The 25,826-nt window shown below is 37.1% G+C and overlaps 2 protein-coding genes across 14 annotated transcripts in view; both read right to left on the bottom strand.

Annotated features, from left to right (window-relative positions):
* The window catches only part of Rapgef6 (Rap guanine nucleotide exchange factor 6), a 177,889-nt gene extending 176,592 nt beyond the window's left edge, over window positions 1-1,297 (bottom strand). For 6 of the 12 annotated variants that reach the window (XM_013111587.3, XM_013111582.3, XM_013111581.3 and 3 more), the window contains exon 1: window positions 1,018-1,294. In XM_013111587.3, the coding sequence (XP_012967041.2) occupies window positions 1,018-1,086 (69 nt within the window). In that variant the 5' untranslated portion in view covers window positions 1,087-1,294. Of the gene's footprint in view, window positions 1-1,017 lie in introns of all 12 variants that reach the window. The other 6 variants (XM_013111579.3, XM_013111580.3, XM_013111594.3 and 3 more) reach the window with 3 other exon arrangements.
* A 4,509-nt stretch (window positions 1,298-5,806) lies between these two features.
* The window catches only part of Fnip1 (folliculin interacting protein 1), an 83,874-nt gene continuing 63,854 nt past the window's right edge, over window positions 5,807-25,826 (bottom strand). For both annotated transcript variants that reach the window (XM_005067764.4, XM_005067765.4), the window contains 7 exons: window positions 23,331-23,477; window positions 22,051-22,220; window positions 19,229-20,645; window positions 17,930-18,098; window positions 15,100-15,297; window positions 10,927-11,042; window positions 5,807-8,413 (listed from right to left, as the gene is read on the bottom strand). In XM_005067764.4, coding sequence (XP_005067821.1) covers window positions 8,335-8,413; window positions 10,927-11,042; window positions 15,100-15,297; window positions 17,930-18,098; window positions 19,229-20,645; window positions 22,051-22,220; window positions 23,331-23,477 — 2,296 coding nt within the window. In that variant the 3' untranslated portion in view covers window positions 5,807-8,334. The remainder of the gene's footprint in view (window positions 8,414-10,926; window positions 11,043-15,099; window positions 15,298-17,929; window positions 18,099-19,228; window positions 20,646-22,050; window positions 22,221-23,330; window positions 23,478-25,826) is intronic.

Below are 25,826 nucleotides of genomic sequence, written 5' to 3'. Positions count from 1 at the left end.
TAATGATTTCTTACTAGTAGCTCAAATTCTACACTTATTCAAAAAAACAGCCAATGAATCTAAGCGGTTAACATTCCTTTCTACAATGTTGCTATTCCAGTAAAACTAGATAAAAGTCCTCAAAGCAGCACACATGACCAAGCATAACTTCAACAAACAGTTTAGAAAATTTCCTCTGCTTAAAAAATACTCAATGTCAAACTAAGTAATAGAGAAGAGACCGAATTACTTAGGTTTTCCCCTCATTACCTAGATAATGTTTATAAATAAAACTTAGAACGGACATTGCAAAAATCATCATCACCACAGAAAAACTGATTCATGGGATTATTAGTAGGCCCTGGAAAGTAATTTTTTTAAACTGCCTTGTTCCTATGCAAAGATCAGGCTCTCAATAAACAAGCTGGACTAATCACAGCTTCATTATGGTTTTAATAATGTCATGTCCCAGAGTGTTAACCCGAAGTTTCTGAAACTTTTTATGCAAAGCACTACAAATCTGAAACTCGCGTGACTAAGACTTAAAGCATTTTAATTGCTTCAACTTAGAACAAGACGATTCATTCCATTCACAACGCTTTTGGTTCTTCTTTCGGTATAATACACAATACCACTGATTATAGACATGTCTCCAAACCAAGAAAACTTACCAAACTGATGGGCAGTTTGAAAAAGCACCTAGGGAACTACTCAACACTCTCCTGCCAGGAGCTTATCGCCTGGCTGATGCAGAGTCCGATAAGGACTTTGGAAGCCCGTCTTTTGGGAGCAACCGTAGAGTATCTGAGAGCGGAGCACGCACAGGTTATAGGCTGAACTATTACACATTACAATTCCGAGCTTGTTTTTCAGCCCGCTTGAGCACGCACAAATTCAGAACTCAGTCCACGGTAACGGTGCTTTCTTATCAGAGGTACAAGGAAGTCCCCAGCAGGGAGCGGCAGGAAAGGCGCTCACCACCCTGCGCGCGACAACCGCCGGGTCGGAGCCGAGGTACGCGTCAGTGCCCGGCCTTACCTCAGGAGTACGTTCCGGCGGCTTCTTCCTCAGCGCCTGCCGAGCGCCGGGGTCTACGGGCGAGTTCATGTCCGCAGCCCCACACTTCCCAGCCTGCGTCTAGCTGCCCATTCGCCTGACCCGGGTGTGCGTCCGCCCCACCGGGAGGGAACTGAGAACTGTCCCAGGGTCCAAACTCAAGCAAACAAGTCTTCGCAACGCCCGCCCAGGGCCTCAGCCCACGCGCGACTGGCCAGAAAGACGCCTGCGCGGGGGCGAGAGGGCAAGTGCGCAGGCGCACAAGGCGCACGCTAACGCCTGCCTAGCCGTGACGTAAAGAGTTGGGGTGGGGGAGTGAGAACCAGAGGCTAGGCCTCGGTCGCGAGAGTCCGTCACGGGATCGTAGCTTCCGTATCTCCAGCTTCCGGCTGAGGTTCCGGAAATGCTATGAAGGCTTCGCCAAAAATAGCCGGTGAGGCACAACTGTGAGGAAGGCGTTTAGGACGTGTACTTTAGGGCCCGAGTCCGGAAGCCGTGGGGCTCTCAAGGCTCGCGGAAGTCGAGGCCGCCTTTCAGCAAGCCGGGAAGCCCACACACCGTTGCGCAAACCGTAGATCCCAGGGCAGTACTCGCACATCTAGCGCTACTTTGAAAAGGAAAGCAAAGCAAACTAAAATCGCCAATGAAAGCTGCCCACAAAAAAGTGTTTTCAAGACTGGAGATAAAAGCTCAGGAGGTAGCCTGATAGCCTAGCATGCAGTAGGATGTTCTGGAGCTGATGATGAATGCCTCACCGGCTGGATGAAGACATTCAGGATCTTCCTTTAAAGGATTTGTGCCCTAAAAACCTCAGGTGGGCTGAAAAACTCCAGATAGGTTAACAGGTTAATACCTGTGGGCTATCAAGAGCCTGGAAGATTCTGATAAGATCAACATACCAACCTCTCTTGGTACTTGCCACTTTGAGACTGTTGGGAAACCTACCTGCAGATGGGGCTCTTAATCCCAGTTCCTTTTTCTGTCCTATAAAACCCACAAACCCTATTACCACGTGTGCAGTGCCCACTCCCGTGTACTTCACTGACAAATAGGCTTCTGTAGAGGTAGAGGCGCCTTTTCATTTCCCCGTGCCTCATCATTCCTTACCTAACATCCTTGACTAAAGTCCTGAGAGTGGGCGGTTGGGACCCAGCTACGGCCAAGGTGTGGCTGCTTTAACCTAACCTATGCAGTTCTTCAGGCAGCTGGGTTTTAAGTTGTCTGGAGCCAATAATGAGGGGTTTTACATTCTAGCATTTTTCCTAAAATAAAGGCAGCTTCGGTTTATTTATCCTTTGATATCATGCCGTAAAAACAGAGTATTAGTTATTCTTCCTGTTGGGATAAAACAAAGTACTCTGATAAAAGGAATGTAGGTTAATTTTGGCCCAAGGGGTGAGCTGGAATTAACAGGTTGTGAACAGCTGGACATGAGTTTTGGGAACTGAACTCAAGCCCACTGCCAAGTGCACTACTTGCTCTTAAATCACAGAGCCATCTCTGCAGTCCTTGTTTTCCTTTTTTTCTTTAAACATTTGTGTGTAGCATAATGTCACTGCTTGTGTGGAGGTCTGGAGACATCTTACAGGACTAGTTTTTCTTATGCCCTCTGGGTCCTGGGAACCAGGTAGCCTATGCCCTTTCCTGGTGACCCACGGTGGCAGGGGTGTGGAGTAACTGTTCATTTGGTCCACAATCAGGGAATAGCACATTATGAATGCTCCTGCTTCAGCTGGCCTTTTTATTCAGTCAATACCCAGGGCCCATGAAACAAAAGTAGGCCATCCCTACCTTAATTAGCCCAATCTTGAAACTCCCTCACAGACATGTCCAGAGATTTATCTCCTGAATGATTCTAAATTCTGTCAAATAGACTATCAGTTTTAACCATTACACAGGTTTCAACTGTAAAGGTTAAGTGACAGAATTCCAGAATCCATCATTTTGGGAGTTATTTTGTACCATTATCCTAGCACAGGTGGGCCACACTAGTCAAACCATTCCTTGTGGCACTTCTGACATTTTATTTATGCAGCATTTTTAAAACTGAGGGCTCTGACCACATCTAGGTATATCATAGTATTTTTCAGAGTAAGTTAACTAAGGAAGTCCTATGATTCTTAGAGTTTTATGATTAGACATGTTTTCACATAATGATTCACAATACCTTTCTTGTTTGAATCTCTACTTTAATAAAAAGAACAGGAGTGTTCAGGCTGTAACATTTCAGAGTAATGACAGTGCTGTCTTTTCCGTTGGACCGTGGGGCTTGCCCAAACTTGAAGTTTACAACATGCTATTAGCACATCTTTCTTGAGGTTTGGGCACAAAAAGCCCTTTATGCCTTAGCCACTACAGAAATAAACTGAAAATATTGCACAGTACTTGTGCTGGTTAATTTTTGTCATCTGGAAGAGGGCTCCTCAATTGAGAAAATGCCTCCTTTAGATTGGTGTGTGAGCAAGTTTGTGGGGAGCATTTCCTTGACTAATAATGATTGAGATGGAGCACTCAGCTCACTGTGGACAGTGCCACTCCTGTGCAGAGGTCCTGGGTTGTACGAGCAAGCAAACGGGGCAAGTTAGTAAACAGTATTCATGCAGTCTCTGCTTCAGTTCCTGCCTCCAGGTTTCTGCCTTGTGTAAGTTCCTGACTTGGCTTCCCATCAGATGAAAGCCAACACTTTCCTCCTCAGGTTGCTTCTGGTCAGTATTATCACAGCAATAGAAAGTAAGACAGTGTTGCAAGTGACCTGCATCATTTTGGGGTATATAAACTAGATCCCAAAGGTCAGTCCCAAATCGTATGCTTTACTCCCCGCCCAAGATTAATGTTCATCATCATCTTAATATTTAGGAAGGGGGAAAACCCAAAAGCTTGATCATTATAAACTTGAACTTTGCAGGTAATCAGACTGGAATTTAACTTTTAGTTAGAAAAGGCAGTTTTTTCCCAGTCTTGAGGATTCAACCCAGGACAAGCGTTTTATTAGTTATGAACTCAGCCTTAAAGTTATTTAATGTACCACTGAACATCAGTTTGCACATCTCTATGGAAATAGTGGGCTTTCAGGATTCTCAAGATTATGAGTTAAATCATGTGAATCATTTAGTGTGTTGCCAGTAAAATCCAAACATTACTACTATTTCTATTTCTTTTGGAAAATGATTTATCTAAAATGTAAGTTCAAGTTTGAATAATTTAGATAGTTTTGATGTAATTAAAAAGTCATGCCCCTGATAAGCCTTCAGCTTGGCCTCACTTGCTACTCTAGGCCCCCCTTCCACACAGGAAAGCACATACAAAAAAACCTGGACCGGGCAGTAGTGGTGCTCACCTTTAATTCCAGCACTTGGGAAGCAGATACAGGCAGATGGTATATAGTGTTCCAGGACAGGCTCCAAAGATACACACAGAAACCCTGTCTCAAAAAACAAAACCCTAACAAACAAAAACTTGGATAGCTTTGCCATCTGTCTCCCTAAATAGCTCAGAAAATTATTTAATCTAAGAGACAAGATGGACTTTACAGGAGACTGTATGAGGTAAATAATCAGATTAAATCCTTTGTATCTCACTCAATTTCTCATTAGCAAACAAAATCAGTCTTCCATGCTACTTAAAAATGTTATAAAATTTTTTAAGGTTTTTAGGAACAGCTCATAAATAACTGATCTTTGCTTTCCTAGTGTTTGATAATTCATTGCTTTAAAAGAGCATACTTCTGTTTAAATATAAAAGTGATAGAGTTAATTAATATGTAAAACTGGGTTCCCCTCTTATTAGTACTGCCTCAAGGTTTAACTCAACTTACTTCAGGAAGGCAGCTTCCCAGAAAACCTAGTCAGGGTTAAATTATTGCTGCAGAGCAAGTGACAAGGATGGATAAAGGGCTGAATCCCACATGATGAACAACAAGAGGACACACCTGCTAGGAGTTACATCTAAACCAGGGGGTAAAGTAATGACAGACTACAAACAGTCCATACCGTTGTAATTTTGTTGTGTTTTCTTTAAGATTTATTTATTATGTACACACTGTTCTACCTGCATGTCAGAAGAGGGCACCAGGTCTCATTTTGGATGGTTGTGAGCCATCATGTGGTTGCTGGGAATTGAACTCAGGACCTCTGGAAGAAGTCAATGCTCTTAACCTCTGAAACATCTGTCCAGCACCCACCTACGCCCCTTTGTAGTTTTTTAATTGTAAAATTAATGGTGATTTTTTTTTGAAGCTTTACATGGTGTCCTCTTGGTTTGGATTTAAAATTTCAATTCATCACTGTGAGTGTATTTTGGGCACTATAATTATAAGAGCATACATTAAAAATTGTCTCAACATTATATGGTAACTACTCAGATTACATGGTAAAAGGTAGCAGCCAAAAAGTTATTGAGTCTTGGCACTTAGCTAAATTCCTTTTTTGTTAGTTTGTTTTGTTGAGATAGGGTTTCTCTATAACAGCTATGGCTCTCCTGGAACTTGCTTTGTAGACCAATCTGGCCTCTAACTCACAGAGATCCATCTGGCTCTGCTTCCTGAGTGCTGGGATTACAGGTGTATGCTACCACTGCCCAGTTTAGATAAATTCTTAACAATCATTATTTACTTAAATCTCACAATCTTAAGTATTAACAGATTCTACCAATATAGAAAGGTTACATGTTCAAAGGTATCAAAGCTGGAACACAAATCTAGGATGTCTGATTCAAGAGTTAAAAAAGTCATATATACCTCGCTAACGTATGAAAGAAACACCAATATTACCCATCAAATTGACATGTGTGTTTATTGCACAAATTTCCCCCAGAACTGGGAGGTTATTATAATACAGGTGTACATTTGAGAAATGTATTCAGAACAAACAAGTATGTACATTTTATATATTCATCTAAATAACTTAAAAGAAAGCAGAACATTCTCATAAGACAGCTACCAGACATAGGTATTATGCAAATTGGTTTTAGTGATCATCTGCATTGAGTGCCAACTGCAACAAAATGAAATCTGTATTATTATGTTTATTGCACTTAATATTTTCAAAATCAAAGTTAAGACATATTAAGAAATGCCAAGATATTTAAAATCAAATCAATTAGTTTACATATATGGAAGATTAGTTTTAATCCTATAATATCAAAGATCCCTTTTTAATTTCCCGTTACAGTGAACAGGTGGTTTTTAATATGTAGCACATATTTGTCTGTACCATTAAGCAGTTGAAAAAATTATTTTAAACAGGCCAAAACTCTTTTCACATTTATCACAGCCACACTGTAAAGAAGTAGCAGCTCATTCCTTGGGCTTTGAGTAAGTAAAGAGTATGATGATAAAGGTATTACAAACTCAGAAATCCTATAAAGACTAGTGAGTCTTTAAGAAACTAGCCTTTCCTTTCCAGCAAAGCTGTGTTTTGAGAATAATAGGTGCACAAGCCATTCACTAATTAAACACTAGAATTACTAAGTGGTAATGAGAGATTTCAAACAGAACTATGAAAAGTTCCATGACTCATTAAGAAAAGATCGCAAAACAATTATCTACCTGCTACATAATCTTCTGAGCCAAAATCAAAAAATAATATACAATGGCCCATAGAGGAACTTTTTCAGGTTCTAAATTCTGACAGAAATCTACTCTCTGAATTTTAACAGAACACAACAGAGCAACCCCACAAACAAATGGGATACAAGGATGCCAAAGAAAACACGTCTATAAACACTCTTTGGCATCAAGGCATCTATGGGAGACCCAGATACTGAAACCAGCTGATAGGGCAAGGGCTAATCGCAGGCACTCTAATTTTGGGTTTATGTTCCATTAAAACGTTCTTTTCAATTTTTTCTAGTTAGAATTATCTTGAACATACATAAAGAGCAAGGTAATGTAACCAGACACTATTAAATTCAGAAAATTTTCATTAATTACTAAAAATTTTAAATAGCAAGAATGGATGTATTAGAGTAAATATATGCAGTAACTGAACAAGCAAGTAGGGCTCTTTTTGTGTTTTTGTACTATACAATTTAGAATTAGTCAATGAAAACAGAAGCCAACTTTAATTCTAGCATTACGTGTATCTTAGCCCACACAAGCAAAGAGTAAGCTATAATTCAGTATTCAAGTAAACTGAGGTAGTAGAGTATATTGAAAACATTATCTACCCACCTTTTTATTTACATTACTTACAAGAGTTTGGTTCCTTATTCGCCTTTCTTACAAGCAACAATCTATACTATATACAAAAATGACAACAAATGCTAAGTGGAAAGCTTGGAAAAAGATCAGTTTTTTAGAACAAGGAACACTTAGAGAAAATAATTTTTAAATTATTACTTCTACTAGTGTAAATTGAAGATTATTAGCAAATATTCTGCTCATATGGGTTCAAGGTCGATACTAAAATCAAAGTGTGTGGCCACCTGAGCACATTTTAAAAATATAGTATTATTTTTGCAGTTGCTTTGGTGGTCTTTTTGAATTTTAATTTTATTAAGTTAATATGTAAATATCAATAAGAATTATCTCATTCTTATAAAACAAATGGTATAAAGAAGTATTCTTAGGGAATCTACAACCTTTAGCCTCAAAAAGATTGGCTTTAAATACATTTTAGAGTATGTGAAACAGAAAATCATCAGAAGGTAGTATTCCAACATTACATACAATACTAGATGAAAAAATATTTTTAAAAATGTTTATCAATATTGTATTTCTAACCCTGCTTTTTTAAAAAATAGATACATATATACACTTGGATAGGCAACATGACATCCTCACTCATTGACAAGTTGTTTAAAATACTTAAATAACTAGAAACCAGTTGATATGAATTCCAAAACAATACATAAATCAAGGTCTTGTAGACTTCTATATCATAGAAATAAAAATTAAAAATTAGTGAAATGAAGATTTCTCCCATCAGATCACAAGACATCTATTGCTATTCATGAGTTGTGACATTTTAGAGTTTGGATGAAATTCCTGGATAGTCACAGAAATTTCTAAGTTACACTTTGGCTTTTGCAAATGCTACTAGCCCCCCACCCCAATTATTTATGTTGCTTTAGTTTCACTTTGTTGAAAATCTACTGCTATCCAGATGTCCAGTTAAAAATAAAAAGCCATCCAATCTATGCAGACTGTGATGCAACACAGCATGCTAGAGATGATACAGTCACACAGAAGCCTAACAGAGAAAACTAACAAAACAGAACAGAAACAATTCCATGGATACACACTGTTCCTGCTTCCTTGGTTTCTATTCAACTTTAAATCAAAGTTAACCTCTAGGCATGTTAAAGAAGTATCTGAGCAACGTATGGAGAATGGGTGCTTGCTACAGCAGCCAGAAGAGGAAGGTCACTGGATTCGATCCTGAAATAAAGAAAAGAAAACTCAGTTCACGCTTTCTATATTCAAAATATGAATCTTATGGGCAATGATCACTTCTACACTACCAATGCATCTCAGCACTTAAGGGTTTACTCTGGCCAAAAGGAAAAGGATAAAGAGGTAAAGATAACAATACTTAGAAACTTTCATTAACAGTAGCACCATGGATTCAAAGGAAAAGAAGCTTCCAAATGAAAAGGAAACCAAGGCACAGACACAAGAAAGCACCACAGCTGACCTGCCATTCATCTAGGGAGAGATGTGCAAGAAATGTAATTCACTAGTAATAATAGTCTGTGTACTTTTAACCAAAAGTATTTCCATAATACATGCTATAAGTAGTGGAAATTTCTTTTAAAAACGTACCACAAATTATTCAAAGCATGGTGGCACACATCTGTAACCCTGAAGTAGGGAGACTGAGGGAAGAGAATCACAATTTGAGGTCAAACTAAGCTACAAAGTCCTGTCTCAAAATAAACAAATAAAAACTCAAATAATTTTCAGAAAAAGAAAAATGGTTAATATATTTAGAAAAGTTAGATTTAGCTTAAGGAAAAAAATCATATGCCAACTCAGAAGCAACAATCAGAAAGTCTGTTGCTAATCTGGCTAATAGACGATGGCTTCTTGTGCTTATGGGAGTTCATACTTTCCAGACAGCATTTAGTGTTACCAAAATTATGTGTATAATTCTGTGTATAATGTGCATGTCCTTTAATCAAACATTCAGTCCCAGGAATAGAATTTGTTCTACACAAATCAAAAATTTTTTCATTTCAGCATTGGTTTTCAATAGCAAAAATTTGTAAACCATAAATTAAAAATAGAAAGCTATACAACCATTAAAATGAGATGTATCAGTATACATCCATATAATGAAATATTCAAACTATATTAGCTGCACGCAAACCAATTTCTATTTTTATGCATTCTAAAAATCAGCAACGGGGCTCTGGAGAGAAGGCTCAGAGGTTAAGAGCACTGACTGCTCTTCCAAGGGTCCTTAGTTGAATTCCTAGCAACCACATGGTGGCTCACAGCCATCTACAATTCAATCTGGTGCCTTCTTCTGGCAGGTAGGCAGAACAGTGTATATGCAATAAATAAATAACCCTTAAAAAAAAAGAACACACCACTTTTAAAAAAACAGCAACAATAAACACTTTCAATAATGTTAAAGTTGGGGTTGAAGCTGAAAAGAAGATGGTAACTTACTATCCATTTTACACCAAATATACCATGAACTTGGATTATATGTAATTATTTTAAAATTTATTTTTAAGGCATTAATAAAGGTATCACAGTGTCTGTCTGTCTTTCCCTTTCTCTCTTCCTCTTCCCAGGAAAATAAACTATATTATTTCTGACTTTCCAAATACTGGAGAAGCATTTTCTGATTGGAACTTGAACAACAGAATACAAACAGTATTGGAGTCAGAAATATTTGGAGTCATTCAAACTCCTGTTCAGTCTTAATATGTGACAAAGAGCATGTTTATTTACAGAATTGGCCATTTCCAATTTGGATAGTATGTACATACTACAGAATGTCTAAAACAACTGGGTAAGGGGGATGATACATAACTCTGGTAGAGTATATACTTATTGTGTGTGAGGCTGTAGGATGAATCCCCAGAATGAATGACAAAAAAGTTTAGACTTTTACTTGGTTTGTGATACATACAGGATTCTAAATGATTAACGCTGATCTCCTTTCTTTTCATAGAAATTGAATTTAGGAAAAAAAATCTTTAATTCTTTCAACTAGAATTTTATCATGCACACATTCATAGAACATAGAAAAGCTGACACCACTTAATGGAATAAGACTACATTATGCTTAGAAATCCACTTCCTTTTTCTCCTTAGTCAGCATTTCAGATAGCTGTCATTTTCCAGGGAGTAACCATAGAGTAGGCCAATATACTATAAAGATTATGGTGTAGAAAACAGCAGCCACAAATCAAGCATCTTTATTTCCATCAACTCATTTGAAAGGCAGGGCAGATGCTTACAATAATGTTATCTACAACAAATTTAAAGTAAAACATGGACACTTATTTTTTTTGTAAGATTAACAATTTAAGTTTAATTCCCTCTGCCTATATTCTTGACAAGCTACAGGGACAGTGCAAGGGTCAATGCATCTATATTAACGGTGACAGAAATCTGTTTTTTGTTTGTTTCTGCTTTTGAAGACAGGGTTTCTCTGTATAGCTTTGGAGCCTGTCCTGGAACTCACTTTGTAGACCAGGCTGTCCTCGAACTCACATAGATCCGCCTACCTCTGCATCCCTAGGGCTGGGATTAAAGGCATGCACCACCACAGCCTGGCTTGCAATCTGCTCTTCTAAGATACAAAGAAACCTAAACACTAGTAGGGCACAACTTCTTATGGGAAAAAGCACACAAAAACAAACAACAAAAAGCAGTTCGGAGGAACATGACAAGAGACACAACAAAACCAGAAGAAAAACCATGAACATACATACCCAAGAACTACTCCTAGTTCCTTGACATGAACACGCATCTGTCCCCTCAGGTACTCAGACAGCATTTTGCTCTTGAAGTATAATTCCTGCAACCGGTCCTCAAGGTGCATTACACACTGCAGTTAGGGAAGAACCAAATTCTGTTAGAAAAAAAAATCTAATTCTTTTGAGTAATGTCAAATTTCTTTCCTTGTAGGAGAGAGGGCATGAGGGTTAACAACAGAATTTTGCTATGTATTTGAGGCTGGCATTGAACACGTTACATAACTCAGAATGGACTTAAATTTTTGGTGTTATATTACATCACCACACCCAGCTAGCAAATTTCAGAGCATCCAGTTTTACACAATTCCATTTGATCATTCCAACATGAATTTATCTTCAGAAGAAATTAGGTACGCAGTTTTAGATGAAAAGGAGCACAAACCTGTTTCTGATTAATATCAAAGATGAATTCCCAAGACATTGTTCTTTTTAAACTGCAATAAAATCTACCATCTCAACGATTTTAGATGTACAATTCACCAGTATTTCAGATGTTGTACAGTGATGTCAATATTCATTTACAAGACTTTAAAAACATTTTAATTTCAAATCTGGTAAATGCATACCTACTCATATTTCAAATGTGTATTTATACATATATACTCACCCACATATACATATTCTCTCTCTGAATTAAAAACAGTTTACAACAGTTCAAAGAAGGAGCAGTAGACCCTGCTGAATGAGGTTTATAACCTAAACAGTAAAACTTAAAATACCTGCATTTTGTATTTTTGCAACTAATTTATACATGTTTCCTAAAATAGATTTTCATATAATTGACATTATATATGTTTGAAAGGAAAAATGTAAATTTCAACTAATAAACACTAAAATTCTTTCCAATGAAAATGATCTGCTAAAAACACCTAATAAAAGCTTGTTTTATAAGCCAGCCAGTGGTAATGCATCACTTTAATCCCAGCATTCACGAAGCAGAGGCAGGTGGATCTCCTAATGGGAGGTAAACTTGGTCTACAGAGCAAGTTCAAGTTCCAGGACAGTCAGGGCTACATGGAAAAACCTTGTCTTGGAAAAACCAAACCAAAACCCCAAAACCCAAAACTTGTTTTATTACTGGCAAACAGATGTGGTGGTTCAATGATTGTGTTGTGGTATGTATCTCATTCATAATTCTTATTTAACCTAAAACTGCCTTAAGAAAATGTTACCTGAAGAATATGTATATATAAAACAGACAGCACAATTTACCTTATTAACTATTATTACTTATTTTTACTATTATTTTTCTCTGTGTAATAGCTCTGGTTGTCACAGAACACACTTTGTAGACCAGGCTGGCCTCAAACTCAATAGAGATCTGCCTGCCTCCACCTCTCAAGTGCTAGGATTAAATTCATGCAATGCCACCACCCAGGCTTTTATTTAAGTTTTTTAATTGGAGATGGCATCTGCTGCATACCAGAGTAGCCACAAACTTGCTATAAAGTCCAGGATGACCTTGAACTTCTGACTTTCCTGCCTCTGCCAGCTAGATACTGCCATTACAGGTACTACCACTCTTGTTTTAAGAGGGGATCAATCCCAGGGCTTTGTGCATGGAAAGCAAGCACTCTACTTGGGCTATATCCCCTGCCCTGTTACAGAACATTCTAAAGTGCATAGTTGAGTGACATTAAGAACATCTACAATGTATAAATTTAACCACCATCCAGTTAAGAATTTCTTTTCATCACAAACTCTTTACACAACAATAACTTCTTTCATCCTTCCTCCTACTCTCAAGTAACTACTGGTTTAGAGATAAACTATTAAATTTATAAATTTGTGTGACATAAAATAAGAATGACAAACCGATTCCATAAACATAACACCAAAAACTCAGGCAACAAAAGTTTTAACTCTTAAGTATAGGTCTTTCATCAAAGTTGATCTGATTTTTAAATATGGCATAAAATAAGGATTCAAAAACATTTTTTAAATGTGGTTGTTTTTTGTTAACACTTTTCCTTGTTAAATGTGGTCTTGGCGCTATTACTGAAACCAATCCTATATGAGGAGGTTTAATTCTGGGTTCTTCAATCTATAATGAATGAAGAATGAATCTGTCTATATTCTGGTCTTTATGCTACTACTACCATGTTTTGATTGTAGTAGCACTCTACTTTTTGAAATTAGCAAGTCTGACTTCTCTAATTTTGCTGTTATTTTTATTTAGCTGTTGATTTTTTAAAATGGAATCTCCTACAATGTAGCTCAGATCTTCTGGAAATTAAAGGAATATACTACTATGTCTGGCTACTTTCCTATAAAAACTTCTTTGGCTATTTGGTTTTCCCTGATGATCTATATGGCTGGATTAGGATGGGCTTTCTGTTCTTTGTGATAATTTTTGTTGATTTTCTTTTTATTTTATTATATACATGTTACTTGAATGTATGTATGTGTACCATGTGCATGCAATACCCACAGAGACCATCAGATTCCCTGGAGCTAGAGTTATAAATGATTGTAAGCCACCAAATGGCAACTCAGAGTTGAGCCCAGGTCCTCTGGAAGACCAGCCAGGGCTCTTAACTGCTAAACCATCTCTCCAGCTTCAGGTTTTCTATTCTTAAAAACTCTTTCATTAGGATTTTGATGGGATACTACTACTCAAGTTGTATGTCAGTTTTCCAACTGTGGTTCCAGACAAACACAGGAACAGAGAGGTTAGCTCAGCTCTTCTTCCTCTGGCAGGAATAGCCTGAGTTGTGCAGTGAGGCAGGTCATTTGGTCCCTAAGATGGGACAGCAGCAGGACATCTGTCTACTGATGTTTCGAGTGACCATTAACTTTAACTGAAGCAAAAGAACCCTAAGTTTTCAATTCACAGACTTGGGTGTTTCCACTATTTATGCCCTCTTCTAGATCATTTCTGTAATTTTTCCAGTTACGACTCTTTTTTTTTTTTTTTTGGTTACATTTCTCTCTAAATGACTTTTTTTTAAAACTTTTGTAAGTAGAAATGCTTTCTTTACTCTTCCCCTTGATTTTTTTTTTTAATGGGACAGGACACTCTTGAACTCAGTATGTAGCTGAAGCTTCATTCTCTTGTCACTGGTGTAGTCACAATGCCCAGATCAGAACTGCTTAATTTTCTTTTCAGTTTGCTCACAGCTAGGATACTGAACATCTTTTTTTACATTTTTTCATCCTTCAAATTCTATCAATTTTTCTCATGAAATGTGTGTTTTCTAGATCATATCATCTGCAAATAGAAATAAAAATCTATCTTACTTTCCAATTCTGAAGTATTTTGATTCTGTTTTTGCTTAGTTGTTCTAGCTAGGACTTAAGTACTGTGCTGGAGTTAAAGTGGTGAAAACAGGTTTCTACATTACTAACCATGGGAGATACTTTCAGTCTTTTGAGAATGAGCAGTGTTTTTGGGTATTTATCACACTGATACAGAGAATTAGAGAAATACAGCTTTCTTAACATGAGAAAGAATGAGCCCTGAAAGTGGGAGCAGGCATCAAGAGGCTATCACTGTCACCAAGTGAAATTACTGAAAATCCTGGTAAAGAGATGAGGGTCTGAAATGACATCCTACACAAATCAGGAGTACTGCATGGACATACGGCATGTGATCAAAAAGTCTGACTGCTGAAATCAGAGCACACAGATTTAAGTGCATCCCTTTCTTTCTTTGCTCACAGATGGCAAAGAAAGAATACATTGCCTCATACTCCTGAAATGGAGAAATCTATTATCTGGGTACATGTACTGCTGGGTTCCAGTGAGGTCTCTTTCTAGATGATAGACAACTGCTTTATCACTGTATTCTCACAGGGTGGAGACAGAATAATCTTAATCAATCTTTCTTCCTTAGTAGACCACTAGTCCTTTCACGTGAACAACACTCAAGCCTTAAACAACCTTAATTAATGATCTAATGTAACCCTCCAAAATATCCCAGCTCTAGATTCTATCTACACAATGGATGGAAGTCAAAGAGGATAAACATTCATTGTAATACCTTTCAGCAAAGCAATGATAAAAGCTAGTAAGAATATTCATTGTGTATATAGTAAACCAAGTTCACTTAGCACAGTACTCTTAGCCAAGTTCACTAAGCAAGTTCACTGAGCACTTTAGCAAGTATGAGGACTTGCATATACTTACAAAGTTTGGAGACAAGTTATGTTTATAAAGCTGAAGAGTGGAATGAAGCAGGTTGGAAACAAGACTAGAAACCAACACCTCCTTTCCCAATTTAGTATCCGTCACCCGTCTCTGACTGCTAGCAATCTGAACAGTCCATTTGTCCATATCAGCAATTATACAGACAGCTTCTGCTATTGGTTCATCCAATACTGGATGCTGAAAAGAATTCAATATATGATAAGCAAAGTTTTCAAAAGTAATGAAAGTACAAGAAGTCAAATAATAAAAAAGTAGAAAAAAATATAACTTACAGTATTACCAATGAACCCTTGATAGAAAATGGACTAATAACAAATACATTGAAGTGTTTTATAGCAATCATCACACATGCTTTGCATTCATTAATAAATCTTTGTATCCTTAAATCTAGAATTTAATGTTCCCAAGACTTTTTGATGAATCACTCACAAATGTGTATACCAGACAAATAGAAAACAGTTGTTAGTTTTAAAAGGTTTCAAAATAGGACAGACTTTTTTCTTTCTTTTTGACAGAAACGTATTTGTACAGATGAGATAATGGTAAAATTCTGTGCTATCAGCCACCAACATACCTCAGAACCACAGGAATGATCTGTCGATGCCATGAAACAATACATCATTGCCTCTATACATTATTAACTTTTCTATTTTCCCAGGACATGTAGGCACAACATAGACACATGTTTAAAATATAACAAGTCCACATGCCCTAACCTGACTTACCAACACACATTGACAAATGCAAACTATTTCCCTACATACAAATATGTTAGCATATACCTATTGCTTTTAGGTCTACATTTACATGAAAATGGAGAACTGAAAATACTCAAATCGATCTTGACTGTGAAAAGTATGAAGGATTTCTTCTATTCTGTGTATTTTCATCTTACTTCATACCTTTACCACACAGTACTTTTATAATTGGAACAGTGAAAAATAGTATTTTAATTGACTGTCTTAGTTCACTTTCTACTGCTGTAATAAAAACCATGACAAAAACTGTTTGGGGAGGAACAGGTTTATTTTAGCTTACAGTCATAGTCCATTCTGAAGAAAGTCTGGAAAGGAAGTTGAGGCAGAACCTTGAGACAGCAATTGAAGCAGAAATTATAGCTTACTGGCTTGCTAAACCTGTTTTCTTATACAACACAGGACCACATGTCCAGGAGTGGCACCACTCACAAGTGGGCTGTACCTTCCCACATAATCATTAATCAAGAAAATACATCACAGCCTTGTCTACATGACAATCTGATGCAAGTAATTCCTTAACGGAGGTTCCTTCTTTCTAGATGACTCTAGATTGTATCAAGTTGACAAAAAAACAAAACACCCATAAAAACAAAACAAACAATCATGAGTATCCTGACATAAGGCAGAAGGCTGTACTTATTGATTTCACTCAGAGGAAGTCAAATCCTTTATGTCAAGGATTAAAAATGGCAATTAAGTATTCAGCATACCTATCAGTAATATAGTCCTGCAAGGTTGAATACTTCACTATATTTTATTATTTAGATAGGTTATGTACATTTTTTAAAAAACAAAAACAAAACCTCTGGCCAAAAACAAGAGCAACAAAAACAAGAGTAAATGGCCTCACTTTTACTATTACAATGATTACACAGCTAAGCCAGATTTGCTCCTACATGATCCTAAGGATGGCATCCTCAAGGTCCACCCCTTTACCTAGTTAATGAAGAACGACTCTGAATAATATTCTTTCCTAGACAGTAGACAAGGAAGCTATCAATATTTAAAAAAGAATAAAATAAAAATGTAGTTACAGATTAAGCAGGAACTATTGGAGACACAGAAGAGAGAATACTGCAACATGCATAAGAACTGCAGGTAAAACAGGAGAGGAATGGGGACAGCTCCTTGTGAAAAGGCTCCAAGTAAATGCATTTGGGTAAATTTTTGAGAAATGACACTGAGAAATGGGGGAGAAAAGCAGTACCAAAAAATGCTGGAGAGGATGAGGCAGGTTGGCACATACCTGTTACCTTAAAACTCAAGACTAAGAATTGAAAATTTTAGGTCAGTTTTGCTACAAAGTAATACTGTTTCAAAACAAAAAATCAAAGCAAAACAAACCCTCAAAATACCAACACAACAGAAATGAGTAAACAAACACCATCACCACCACAACAAGAAGCCAATGATTTAGAAGGACAGCTAAAAAGGACATCTACCTACAAAAATCCTATTAATAATCTACCTAATAGTGAAAAATCCTATTAATAATCTACCTAATGGTTTTCTCCTAGAAATAAGGAGCAAGATAATACCATCTTCTGTCACCTTTTCTTTCCATGCACAATGGACAGATCAGAGCCAATATAATCAAGATAAGAATGGAAAATGTAACATTGTCCACTGATGACATGAATTGTGGGTAAGAACTATAAAGATTCTATATGAATAAAAACTAGTAAGAGCTCAGGAATAAAAGGTAAACACAAAAATCAATTACATTTCTATATATAAATAATAATCTGATAAGGAAATTAAGAAATACTCTCTTAAGCGAGGCAGTGGTGGCACATACCTTTAATCCCAGATTTCAGGAGGCAGAGGCAGGTGGATCTCTACAAAATTCCATTTTGTAGATTCCTAGAATTAAATTCTTGTCTTCTTCATAGTGGTAAATATAATGACACAAGTGCTACACATTAGATGATGAATTCAGAAAACAGTGACTATGTTATATGGTACAGCTCAGCTAAAACTAAAATACAAGAAATTCTGGGTTGTAATAGAATTTGCTTTAAATATATTCAGAAGCTGTGAGGATATCTCACCTGTACCGCATGAGACAAATCTGATACCAGGCACTGACGAAGCTTCTCATCACTTCCAATTCCTTGAAGAACAAAGTCAGGAACATAAGATGAGCAGTAGCCACCCAGCAAGGATCTTCCAAAGTTGGCAATGTTTGGCTGAACAGCACTCACTTCAATTAACTTTGACCTGAAAGAAAGATGACCAAGGAGGGAATTCTAGTTAAGTAATAAACATTTTTACCAGTGGCAGAAGATGGAAGGGGGAAGGTTACAAACCCGACTACTCTATCTTGCCAGTGCCCTTGCTTTTTAACTATAAACAAAGTCAAATTAACCTTATATAAAGGCTGGCCTAAGCAGTAAAACAGACCACAAAATATTGTTGTCTCCTGGAGGAGGTCTGAAGAAGAGCATTACTCTTTTATAATACACTTTAGGAAGCTAGCCTTTATAAACATTTGTAACACAATCAGATTATGAAAAGCACTGTGTAAAACAAAGTCGCTAAAAATATGGGTCTGTAACATTCCAAAGCAGGGATTTTCTCCATGCATACTTAACCTGAAATACATATTCCATATTTGTCTTAACAAATTTATTTATTCCCTACCACCTCAAAGATTCTCCCTAAGTGCCAGGCTTGCCATTGGTCCACTTTGGGATGTGTATATGCATAACTCACTTCAAAAGTGTTTGAAAACTAAGCAGAGACCAGTGTGCTGCATTTCCCATATATATACACATGCATGTGTGTGTGTGTGTGTGTGTATATGTCTGTGTATGTGTGCATGTATATATGTATTTATATTCATTTCACCTGAGACAGAGTTTTTTGGAGCTTGTATAGCTTTGGAGCCTGTCCTAGAACTAGCTCTGTAAACCAGAGTGGCCTTGAACTCACAGAAATCTGCCTGCCTCTGCCTCCCAAGTGCTAGGATTAAAGACGTACATCACCACCACTTATATTTTTTAATTTCTCTCTGATGTCTTCACAAAGGGATGATGTGAGGAAAAGCCTTTAGTTTGCCCTATGAGTAAAAGAGAATCTGAACGGCATAATGACATTAAAATTATTTTATTATTTGTTATTTTGCATGTAGGTGCATGAAATCAGTGGACAATCCTTGAGAGTCAGTTCTCTCTTTTTACTGTGGATTTTGGGATCAAACTCAGATCATCAGGTTCCATATGGCAGGTGCTTTTTACTGTAGAGTCCTAACCTCTTTTTAAAGTCAGTTACTACCAATTTCCAGAGACTGGCTAAACAAAAGTACAAGCTTCAACAGGGGTTGCTTCAGTTGGAAACTTTCTACTTACCCAGGAAAAGGTATTTCATCCTCTTCTGCCCAGTCCTCCTGCTCCCCTCCACAATAACTGCCAACTTGTCTCCTTATATCAGGACCTGTGTCTTCACTTTCACTATCTCCAAGGGCACTATCTGAACTTTCATTTCTTGGAATGTCCCATTCAGTTCCTACAGCATTTTTTTTCTCTGAACTCTCTTTATCCCCATGGGGGACAAGAATAGAGACGGTATCTCTTTGGTCCTGCCGAGGAAAGCAGGCATTACATGAATCTTGATGAACTGTTTCTATACATTTACAAAATTCACCTTTCTGTTTGTTGTTTTTTGTATACAATCTTTTGGGGAACTCTAACATACAGCAATACTCTTTACTATCTGTACTTGTTTTAACAGGAATATCATCAATAGTCCTAGTTTCAATTGAATCGTCATTAAAATATTCATCAAACAAGCTCATGCTTTCTGGGTCTGAATGATTCCAACAAGGAAGCTCACAGGACACTCCAGAAACCATGTTCTGTGTGCCAGACTCTTCGGATTGGTCCTTAGTTATTTTACTTTCTTGATGCTTATCAGTCATCCCTCTGTCTTCGTTCAGTGGTTTGCCGTGATGTCTATTAATCTGATCCACCACAGCCTGACTCCGAAGTTCAGTATCTGAATCAGGTGACATAGAATCTCCAATCAAGAAAGTAACCTTTGTCTGAGTTACCTCACAGGAAAATGCAGTAGGCACAGTCTTATCTGGAGGTTTCTTTTCCACAACTATGCCTGTGGATTTCATCACTGTGCCTGTGTGATTATCTGAATCCAGCAATTCCTTACTCTGCCAAGATTCTTCTGTTGGCTCCAAGCCTGTCTCCGACAACACACATTTGTCTACTGGAGCAGATCCTGTACAAACAACTGTCTCTAACTTAGTGTCAAGGCAAGTTCTTAATTTATCTCTGTACTGTTTAATATCAACAGCATTTTCTTCTTGGCAGTCAGGAGGCAAAATCTTTTGGCATTCATCGGCAATTCCCAGCAATTCCTTAGAGTTGTCTTGAGTATCTTCTCTCTCTGGTTGTGACACATTCTCTGTATTTTGCCCAAGGAGTGGATGGCTGCAATATTTACAGTTACAGTTAGGAGTTCTTGTCTCTTCTGACTCTTTAAAGAGCAAGCTGCTTTTGTTTCTATGCATTGTGATTAGCACATACTCTGATTCCTCTATTTCCCCTTTTTCTAAAGTGGTAGTAATCACCGTGCCTGGCATAACAATGGCTTCATCTTCTCCATTTTCTAAAAGATGGGTTTCTTGAAGTTCAGAGCATCTTATGAAGTAAGTAAGAAAATAAAGCAGCCTCTGGACCAGGTCTTGTCGTTTGCCAACTACCACTGTCCTTGCTAACCGTACAGGAGAACCAATAGCGCCATATAAATCTCCTGCAATAAAAAGACCAGTTAATAAACACATAGCTACACAGGCTTTCAATTATCAGAAACCTTCTCATACAAGTTCAGGTTTTACTCTTGAGTTCTTTAAAAGATGACTGGCACTTCAAGAAAGTAGGGTAAGAAGAGTGGTTTCAACCTGGGAGAAAGGTGAACAGTCAGGCTTTTCTAGCTGTGTTCTTAAAAAGCTACTGTGGTTTTAAAACCTTAAAGAGTTAGTTCTCAAAGTCAAATTCACTAAGAATATTCTCTACACTAGAGTCACACAAAGGACCTTTATTTGGTGAAGTCTGTTACAAAGGAGGGCCACAGTCAAATGCAGAAAGGAGAAAGCACAATATCTGCTGCAGCCATGAAAGGAGAGGGACAGTAATGACAGAGTACAATAAAAGGAGTCATATCACACATTTTTGTATTTGTACTATGGCTCAAATCAAACCTCTAACCCAAGTGCAAAACAAGAACTCAAAAATGAATATCATCACATCAATATAAATCCATTTCACAGGTTTTTAATATACACATTTAAAACCCTCTACTTTCATGTTATAAAACTTTTTGAAAGAACAAGCATGAATCTTAAGTAAACATATGATGAAAAAGGATTGTGGTAAATGTTCTCTGGCTAATAAACTGGCTCAAATATCACAACATTACCATTCCAAAATAATCCTTCCAATTCTCACTAAATATCCAATGAACTGAAACTGCTCTGGCCTGGTGAGTCTGTCATGCAGCTCCCACCTGACTTTCTGCGCTTCATCTTCTAAGTTATCCTTTGTATGGCTCTTCCTTAAAGTCCTTACCTAAACTTCAAAAGACAGCACTTTACACTTTACTGTTCAAAATCCCTAACTGTGCACCACACTCAGTCTTTTTCATCTCTTCCAGTATAAAGCTTCTTAGTCAAGGGTACTCAACTGTGCAAAGATAAAACTCCCCTTCCTACCACTCAGCTTTCATGTTACTCAAATTTACTAACTGTATTGCCATTATTGTGAGAACACATGCTGCCTATGGCATTTAACTATTAGCCTCTTGAGACTAAGATAAAACTACTCATCTATCTTTACATTCATTTATGCTCTTTTTTCAGAGAATTAGATACAACTTTGTACTAAAAAAATGAGCACTGAATTTGAAATTGACTTCATGTATCTGTAGTCAGTAACAGTTAAAGCAGCAATTAGTGTGCACCTTCCACTCTACCCACATTTCTTTAGCTCTAAGGAATGGAAGCAGGCATAAGACAACAGGACAATCTGGCAGACATGAAAGGGCAAGTTACCAGAGAGACACATTAGAATAAAACTGGCAAAAGAAAGGACTTTATTTAATTTTTGCTTACAAATAAGTCATAAGCTTATAAGCAATATACAATGTTCAGACTACATACCAAGTTGTGCCCAAAGAGGGTTATATGGATGAGTTTTTGCCAACATGCCCACACTCTGAGAGGAATGTTTTTCTAAAAATATTTTTATAGGTGGCTGTCCATTTGGCATGACTGTGGGAACCCAGGCAAGATGATTGGTCAAAACTGCAGTAATAAGAGCTGGCAAGAATCTGAAAACAAAATGTATGCTATTATATTAATCCACACTCATGAAACTTTAAATAAACTGTTTTGGTAGAGTAAGCAATGAGGGTGCAAATGAATGACATTCATAAAAAAGAGGAGAAAAGAAAAGACACTCACTAGGATGGGAAAAAAAGTGCTCATGTATGTTTCCTTGAAGACCGATTCAAACATTTAATACTAAAATATTAACAAGGAAATTTTTAGGATTATAATTTTTTTTAAAAGGCCTTTTACTTAAACTATGAATCATTTCAAGTATTTAATCTGCCCAGTTCACTAATGAATCAATGAGCAGGTCCCTGGCTTTCAAATTTCCAGATCAGTAATATACTGAGTGGGGAAAAAAATAGTAAGTAACCTTTATCATTAACGAGGGTTAAAAACATCTGAATCATCATGTGACTCTTAAAGGCTTGACGAACAGTAAGAAGAAAACTAGAATAAAATAGCCTACTGAAAGTCTAACAGCAAGTCTTTGAGCACTCTGACTCACCCCACCACTGACTGTAGCACAGCTCATCTCTACTTTTGATTAGTGTTTGAGGAAAGTTCCCTTGTCACTCTGAAGAAATTTTAACACTGGAATCTGCATTCGTCCTTACAGTTTTTAAACATTTTTTATGAAACAAAACTATCATAAATGAATGCAGTTCACACTAAAAGTTTAGAATCCTCTGAACATATCAGTAATTTTAATTAAGCATGAAGACATTTTTATTACTTTTTGTTCATACAGTTCTGTGGTGCTCTTCTATATCTCACCAATGACTCCTCTTAAAATAGTTTGGTTACCAATAAAAAATAATTATAGAGGCTGGAGAGAGAGCTCATCAGCTAAGACATTGGCTGTTCTTCCAGAAGACCAGTGTTTAATTCCCAGCACCCACATAGCAGCTCACAACTGTCTGTAACTCCAGGACCCAACACCCTCACAAAGACATACATACAGGCAAAACATAAAACAAACAATAATTTTTTAAAAAAGAAAATTATAAAGGTAGTTATCCCAATTCTATAATTAAGTTTGCTTTCAATGCAGATATATAGTTATAGCAAAATACCACATGTAACTAAATAAATAAGGCAAACCATACTGATTTTTGGAGGCATTTTCCATTAGAAAAGTAAATTCCTTCATGAATCGATGGCAAAGTTGGTTCTTTTCTGGAGTCCCTGACATCATTGTAAGCCAGACAGGTTCCCCAATTCTTGGCATTGTGTAAAGATTACAAATTGTTGTTCTAAAAAGAAGAAGACACATTGTAAAATTAATGGTTCTCCAAATAACATCCTCTTAAAGGCTTTGCTTCCAGCTGAGAATTCACACCTGGATTGTTAGAGCTTCTGAGGGAAGAAAGAAAACAAAAAGTCAATAACCTCACTTTTCCTTCTTTGCCATCAGCTATCACCATGGGGAATTTATTCTGTAGGTGAAGGTAAAATGTACTGGCTCTGGCCCTGATGCTGGCCCTTGCCCCACAAATAGTGCTCTTAGAGCACATCATTTTCCTATTTTGGACACCAGTTTCTTCCATCTGTAACATCAAAGGACAGTTCTAGGTATTTTCTAGATCTCCTTTCTATTCTACAGTTCTAAAATATATATTCTACTTAAAATGCAAATTATCAACATATACAAAAGAAAACAGCTACCCATCTACTTAAACACACTAGTGTGGGTCACCAGGCTAGCCATTACTAAGCTCCAGGAGGATGAGACATTTTATGTCTTTCCACTTTCTGCAGTTTTTCCTTAGATCAACACAAGAAACGACTACTGCACAATCACTATAGTGCTTTTCTAGCCATCCTGTGACATAGTCTATCCTAAAGTCCTTAAAGCATATTTGTCAATTCTTTTAATGTATGTATCTACTCAACCAAATCCTGTATATTCACTATACTAACCAGATTTGTAAAAGCTGAGTTTTAGTTTTAGAAATAAGTAAATCTGACAACTACACAACAGTATCCTCCCTTCCATTCTCTACACAAGCATTCTCAAGTTCAGCTTTAAGCCTTGGTAGAAACGCAATGCCTGTGCCATAACCACTTGTGGTAACAGAACAATTGTAACATTGAGTTCCAAGACTGAGGAACTGAATTAAGTTGTATTAAATAGCCTCATGTGTTTTTGGGTGCAGACCATATTCAGTAATATAATTCTAAAAAGTTCTTTGAAATCTCCAAAAATTCTATTACCTGTCTCAGTAAACTTCTCTAGCACTTAGAATGCAAAAAAAAAGGAAAGTAATTATTTTGCCCATACAAGTTTTCATTTAATTAAAACATTATTTATCATTATTGAGAAAGAGGAAGAAGGGAAGGGAAATAGACAAAGAATGCTATAGCACATGTATGGAGGTCAGAAGACAACTTCTAGGAGTTATTTCTTTCTAGCTTTCCACCTTTATGACACAGTCTCTCTTGTTTCTACTATGCTGCATAATCCAGGCTTGCTGGCCCATTAGCTTCCAGTCAATTCTCCTTTCTCTAGCTTCTATCTTGCAGTAGGGGTACTGTACTGGGATCACAGAAGTGTGCCACATCTGGTCTTTTTACATAGGTTCAAGGGTTCAAAGTCAAGTCATTAGGCCTAAGCAGCAAGAATTTTTACCTGCTGAGCTATCTCACTGGCCCCCACACAAGTTCTATTGACCAATATTAACACAACATATTAACAAATATGAAAACGATGCACTATAATACACAAAAATAGCAGACAGGTCACTTTAGAAAGTTCTTGGACACCAGTTTCTTCCATCTGTAACATAAAAGGATAGTTCTAGGATTTTCTAGATCCCCTTTCTATTCTACAGTTCTAAAATATATATTCTACTTAAACTGCAAATTATCAGCATATACAAAAGAAAACAGCTACCCATCTACTTAAGTTCACTGCAGAGAACTTAAACATGAATAAGAAATAAAGATATTTTGCTGAGCATGGTGGTGCATATATGGAATTCCAGTCCTTGGGAGGCAGAGGCAAGAGGACTGCTCTAAGTACGGGGTCAGTCTGGCTGAGAAAGTAAGTCTCAGGCCAGTCAGGGATATGCAGTAAGATCCTGTCTCAAAAAGTCGCCAAACAACAATAAAAAATTAAAGGTATTTGAAATAAGATAAAAATAAAACTTTTGTAACAAGAATTTTATAGATTATGAATTCTATCAAAACAAATATTAATATAATACAAATTAGTAATAAACATATATATTTTAATTTACAATGTATGTGAATGAGTACTTGCTGATTGCATGCACATGTACCACATTGTGTACCTGGTGCTTGCTGAGGCAAAAAAAGGGCATCATATTCCTTAAAATTGGAGTTATAGATGGTTGTGAGCTGCCATGTGTATGCATGGGTCCTCCTGCAAAAGCAGTAAGTGCTCTCAACTTCGGAGTCATCATCTCTCAAGCCCCTTGGTGGTTTGAAAGAAAATGGCCCCCAAAAGGGAGTGGCACTATGAAGAGGTGTGTCCTTCTTGGAGAAGTTGCAGTATTGTTGAAAGAAGTTTGTCACTGTGGAAACAGGCTTTGAGGTCTTATATCTGCTTAAGTCACATCCAGCATTTCAGTTCACTCCCT

Source organism: Mesocricetus auratus, unplaced genomic scaffold, assembly GCF_017639785.1.
Source record: "Mesocricetus auratus isolate SY011 unplaced genomic scaffold, BCM_Maur_2.0 Super-Scaffold_100007, whole genome shotgun sequence".
NCBI lineage: Eukaryota > Metazoa > Chordata > Mammalia > Rodentia > Cricetidae > Mesocricetus > Mesocricetus auratus.
The sequence above is the reverse complement of the archived record's forward strand: the minus strand, read 5'-3'. Positions and strand labels throughout refer to the sequence as shown.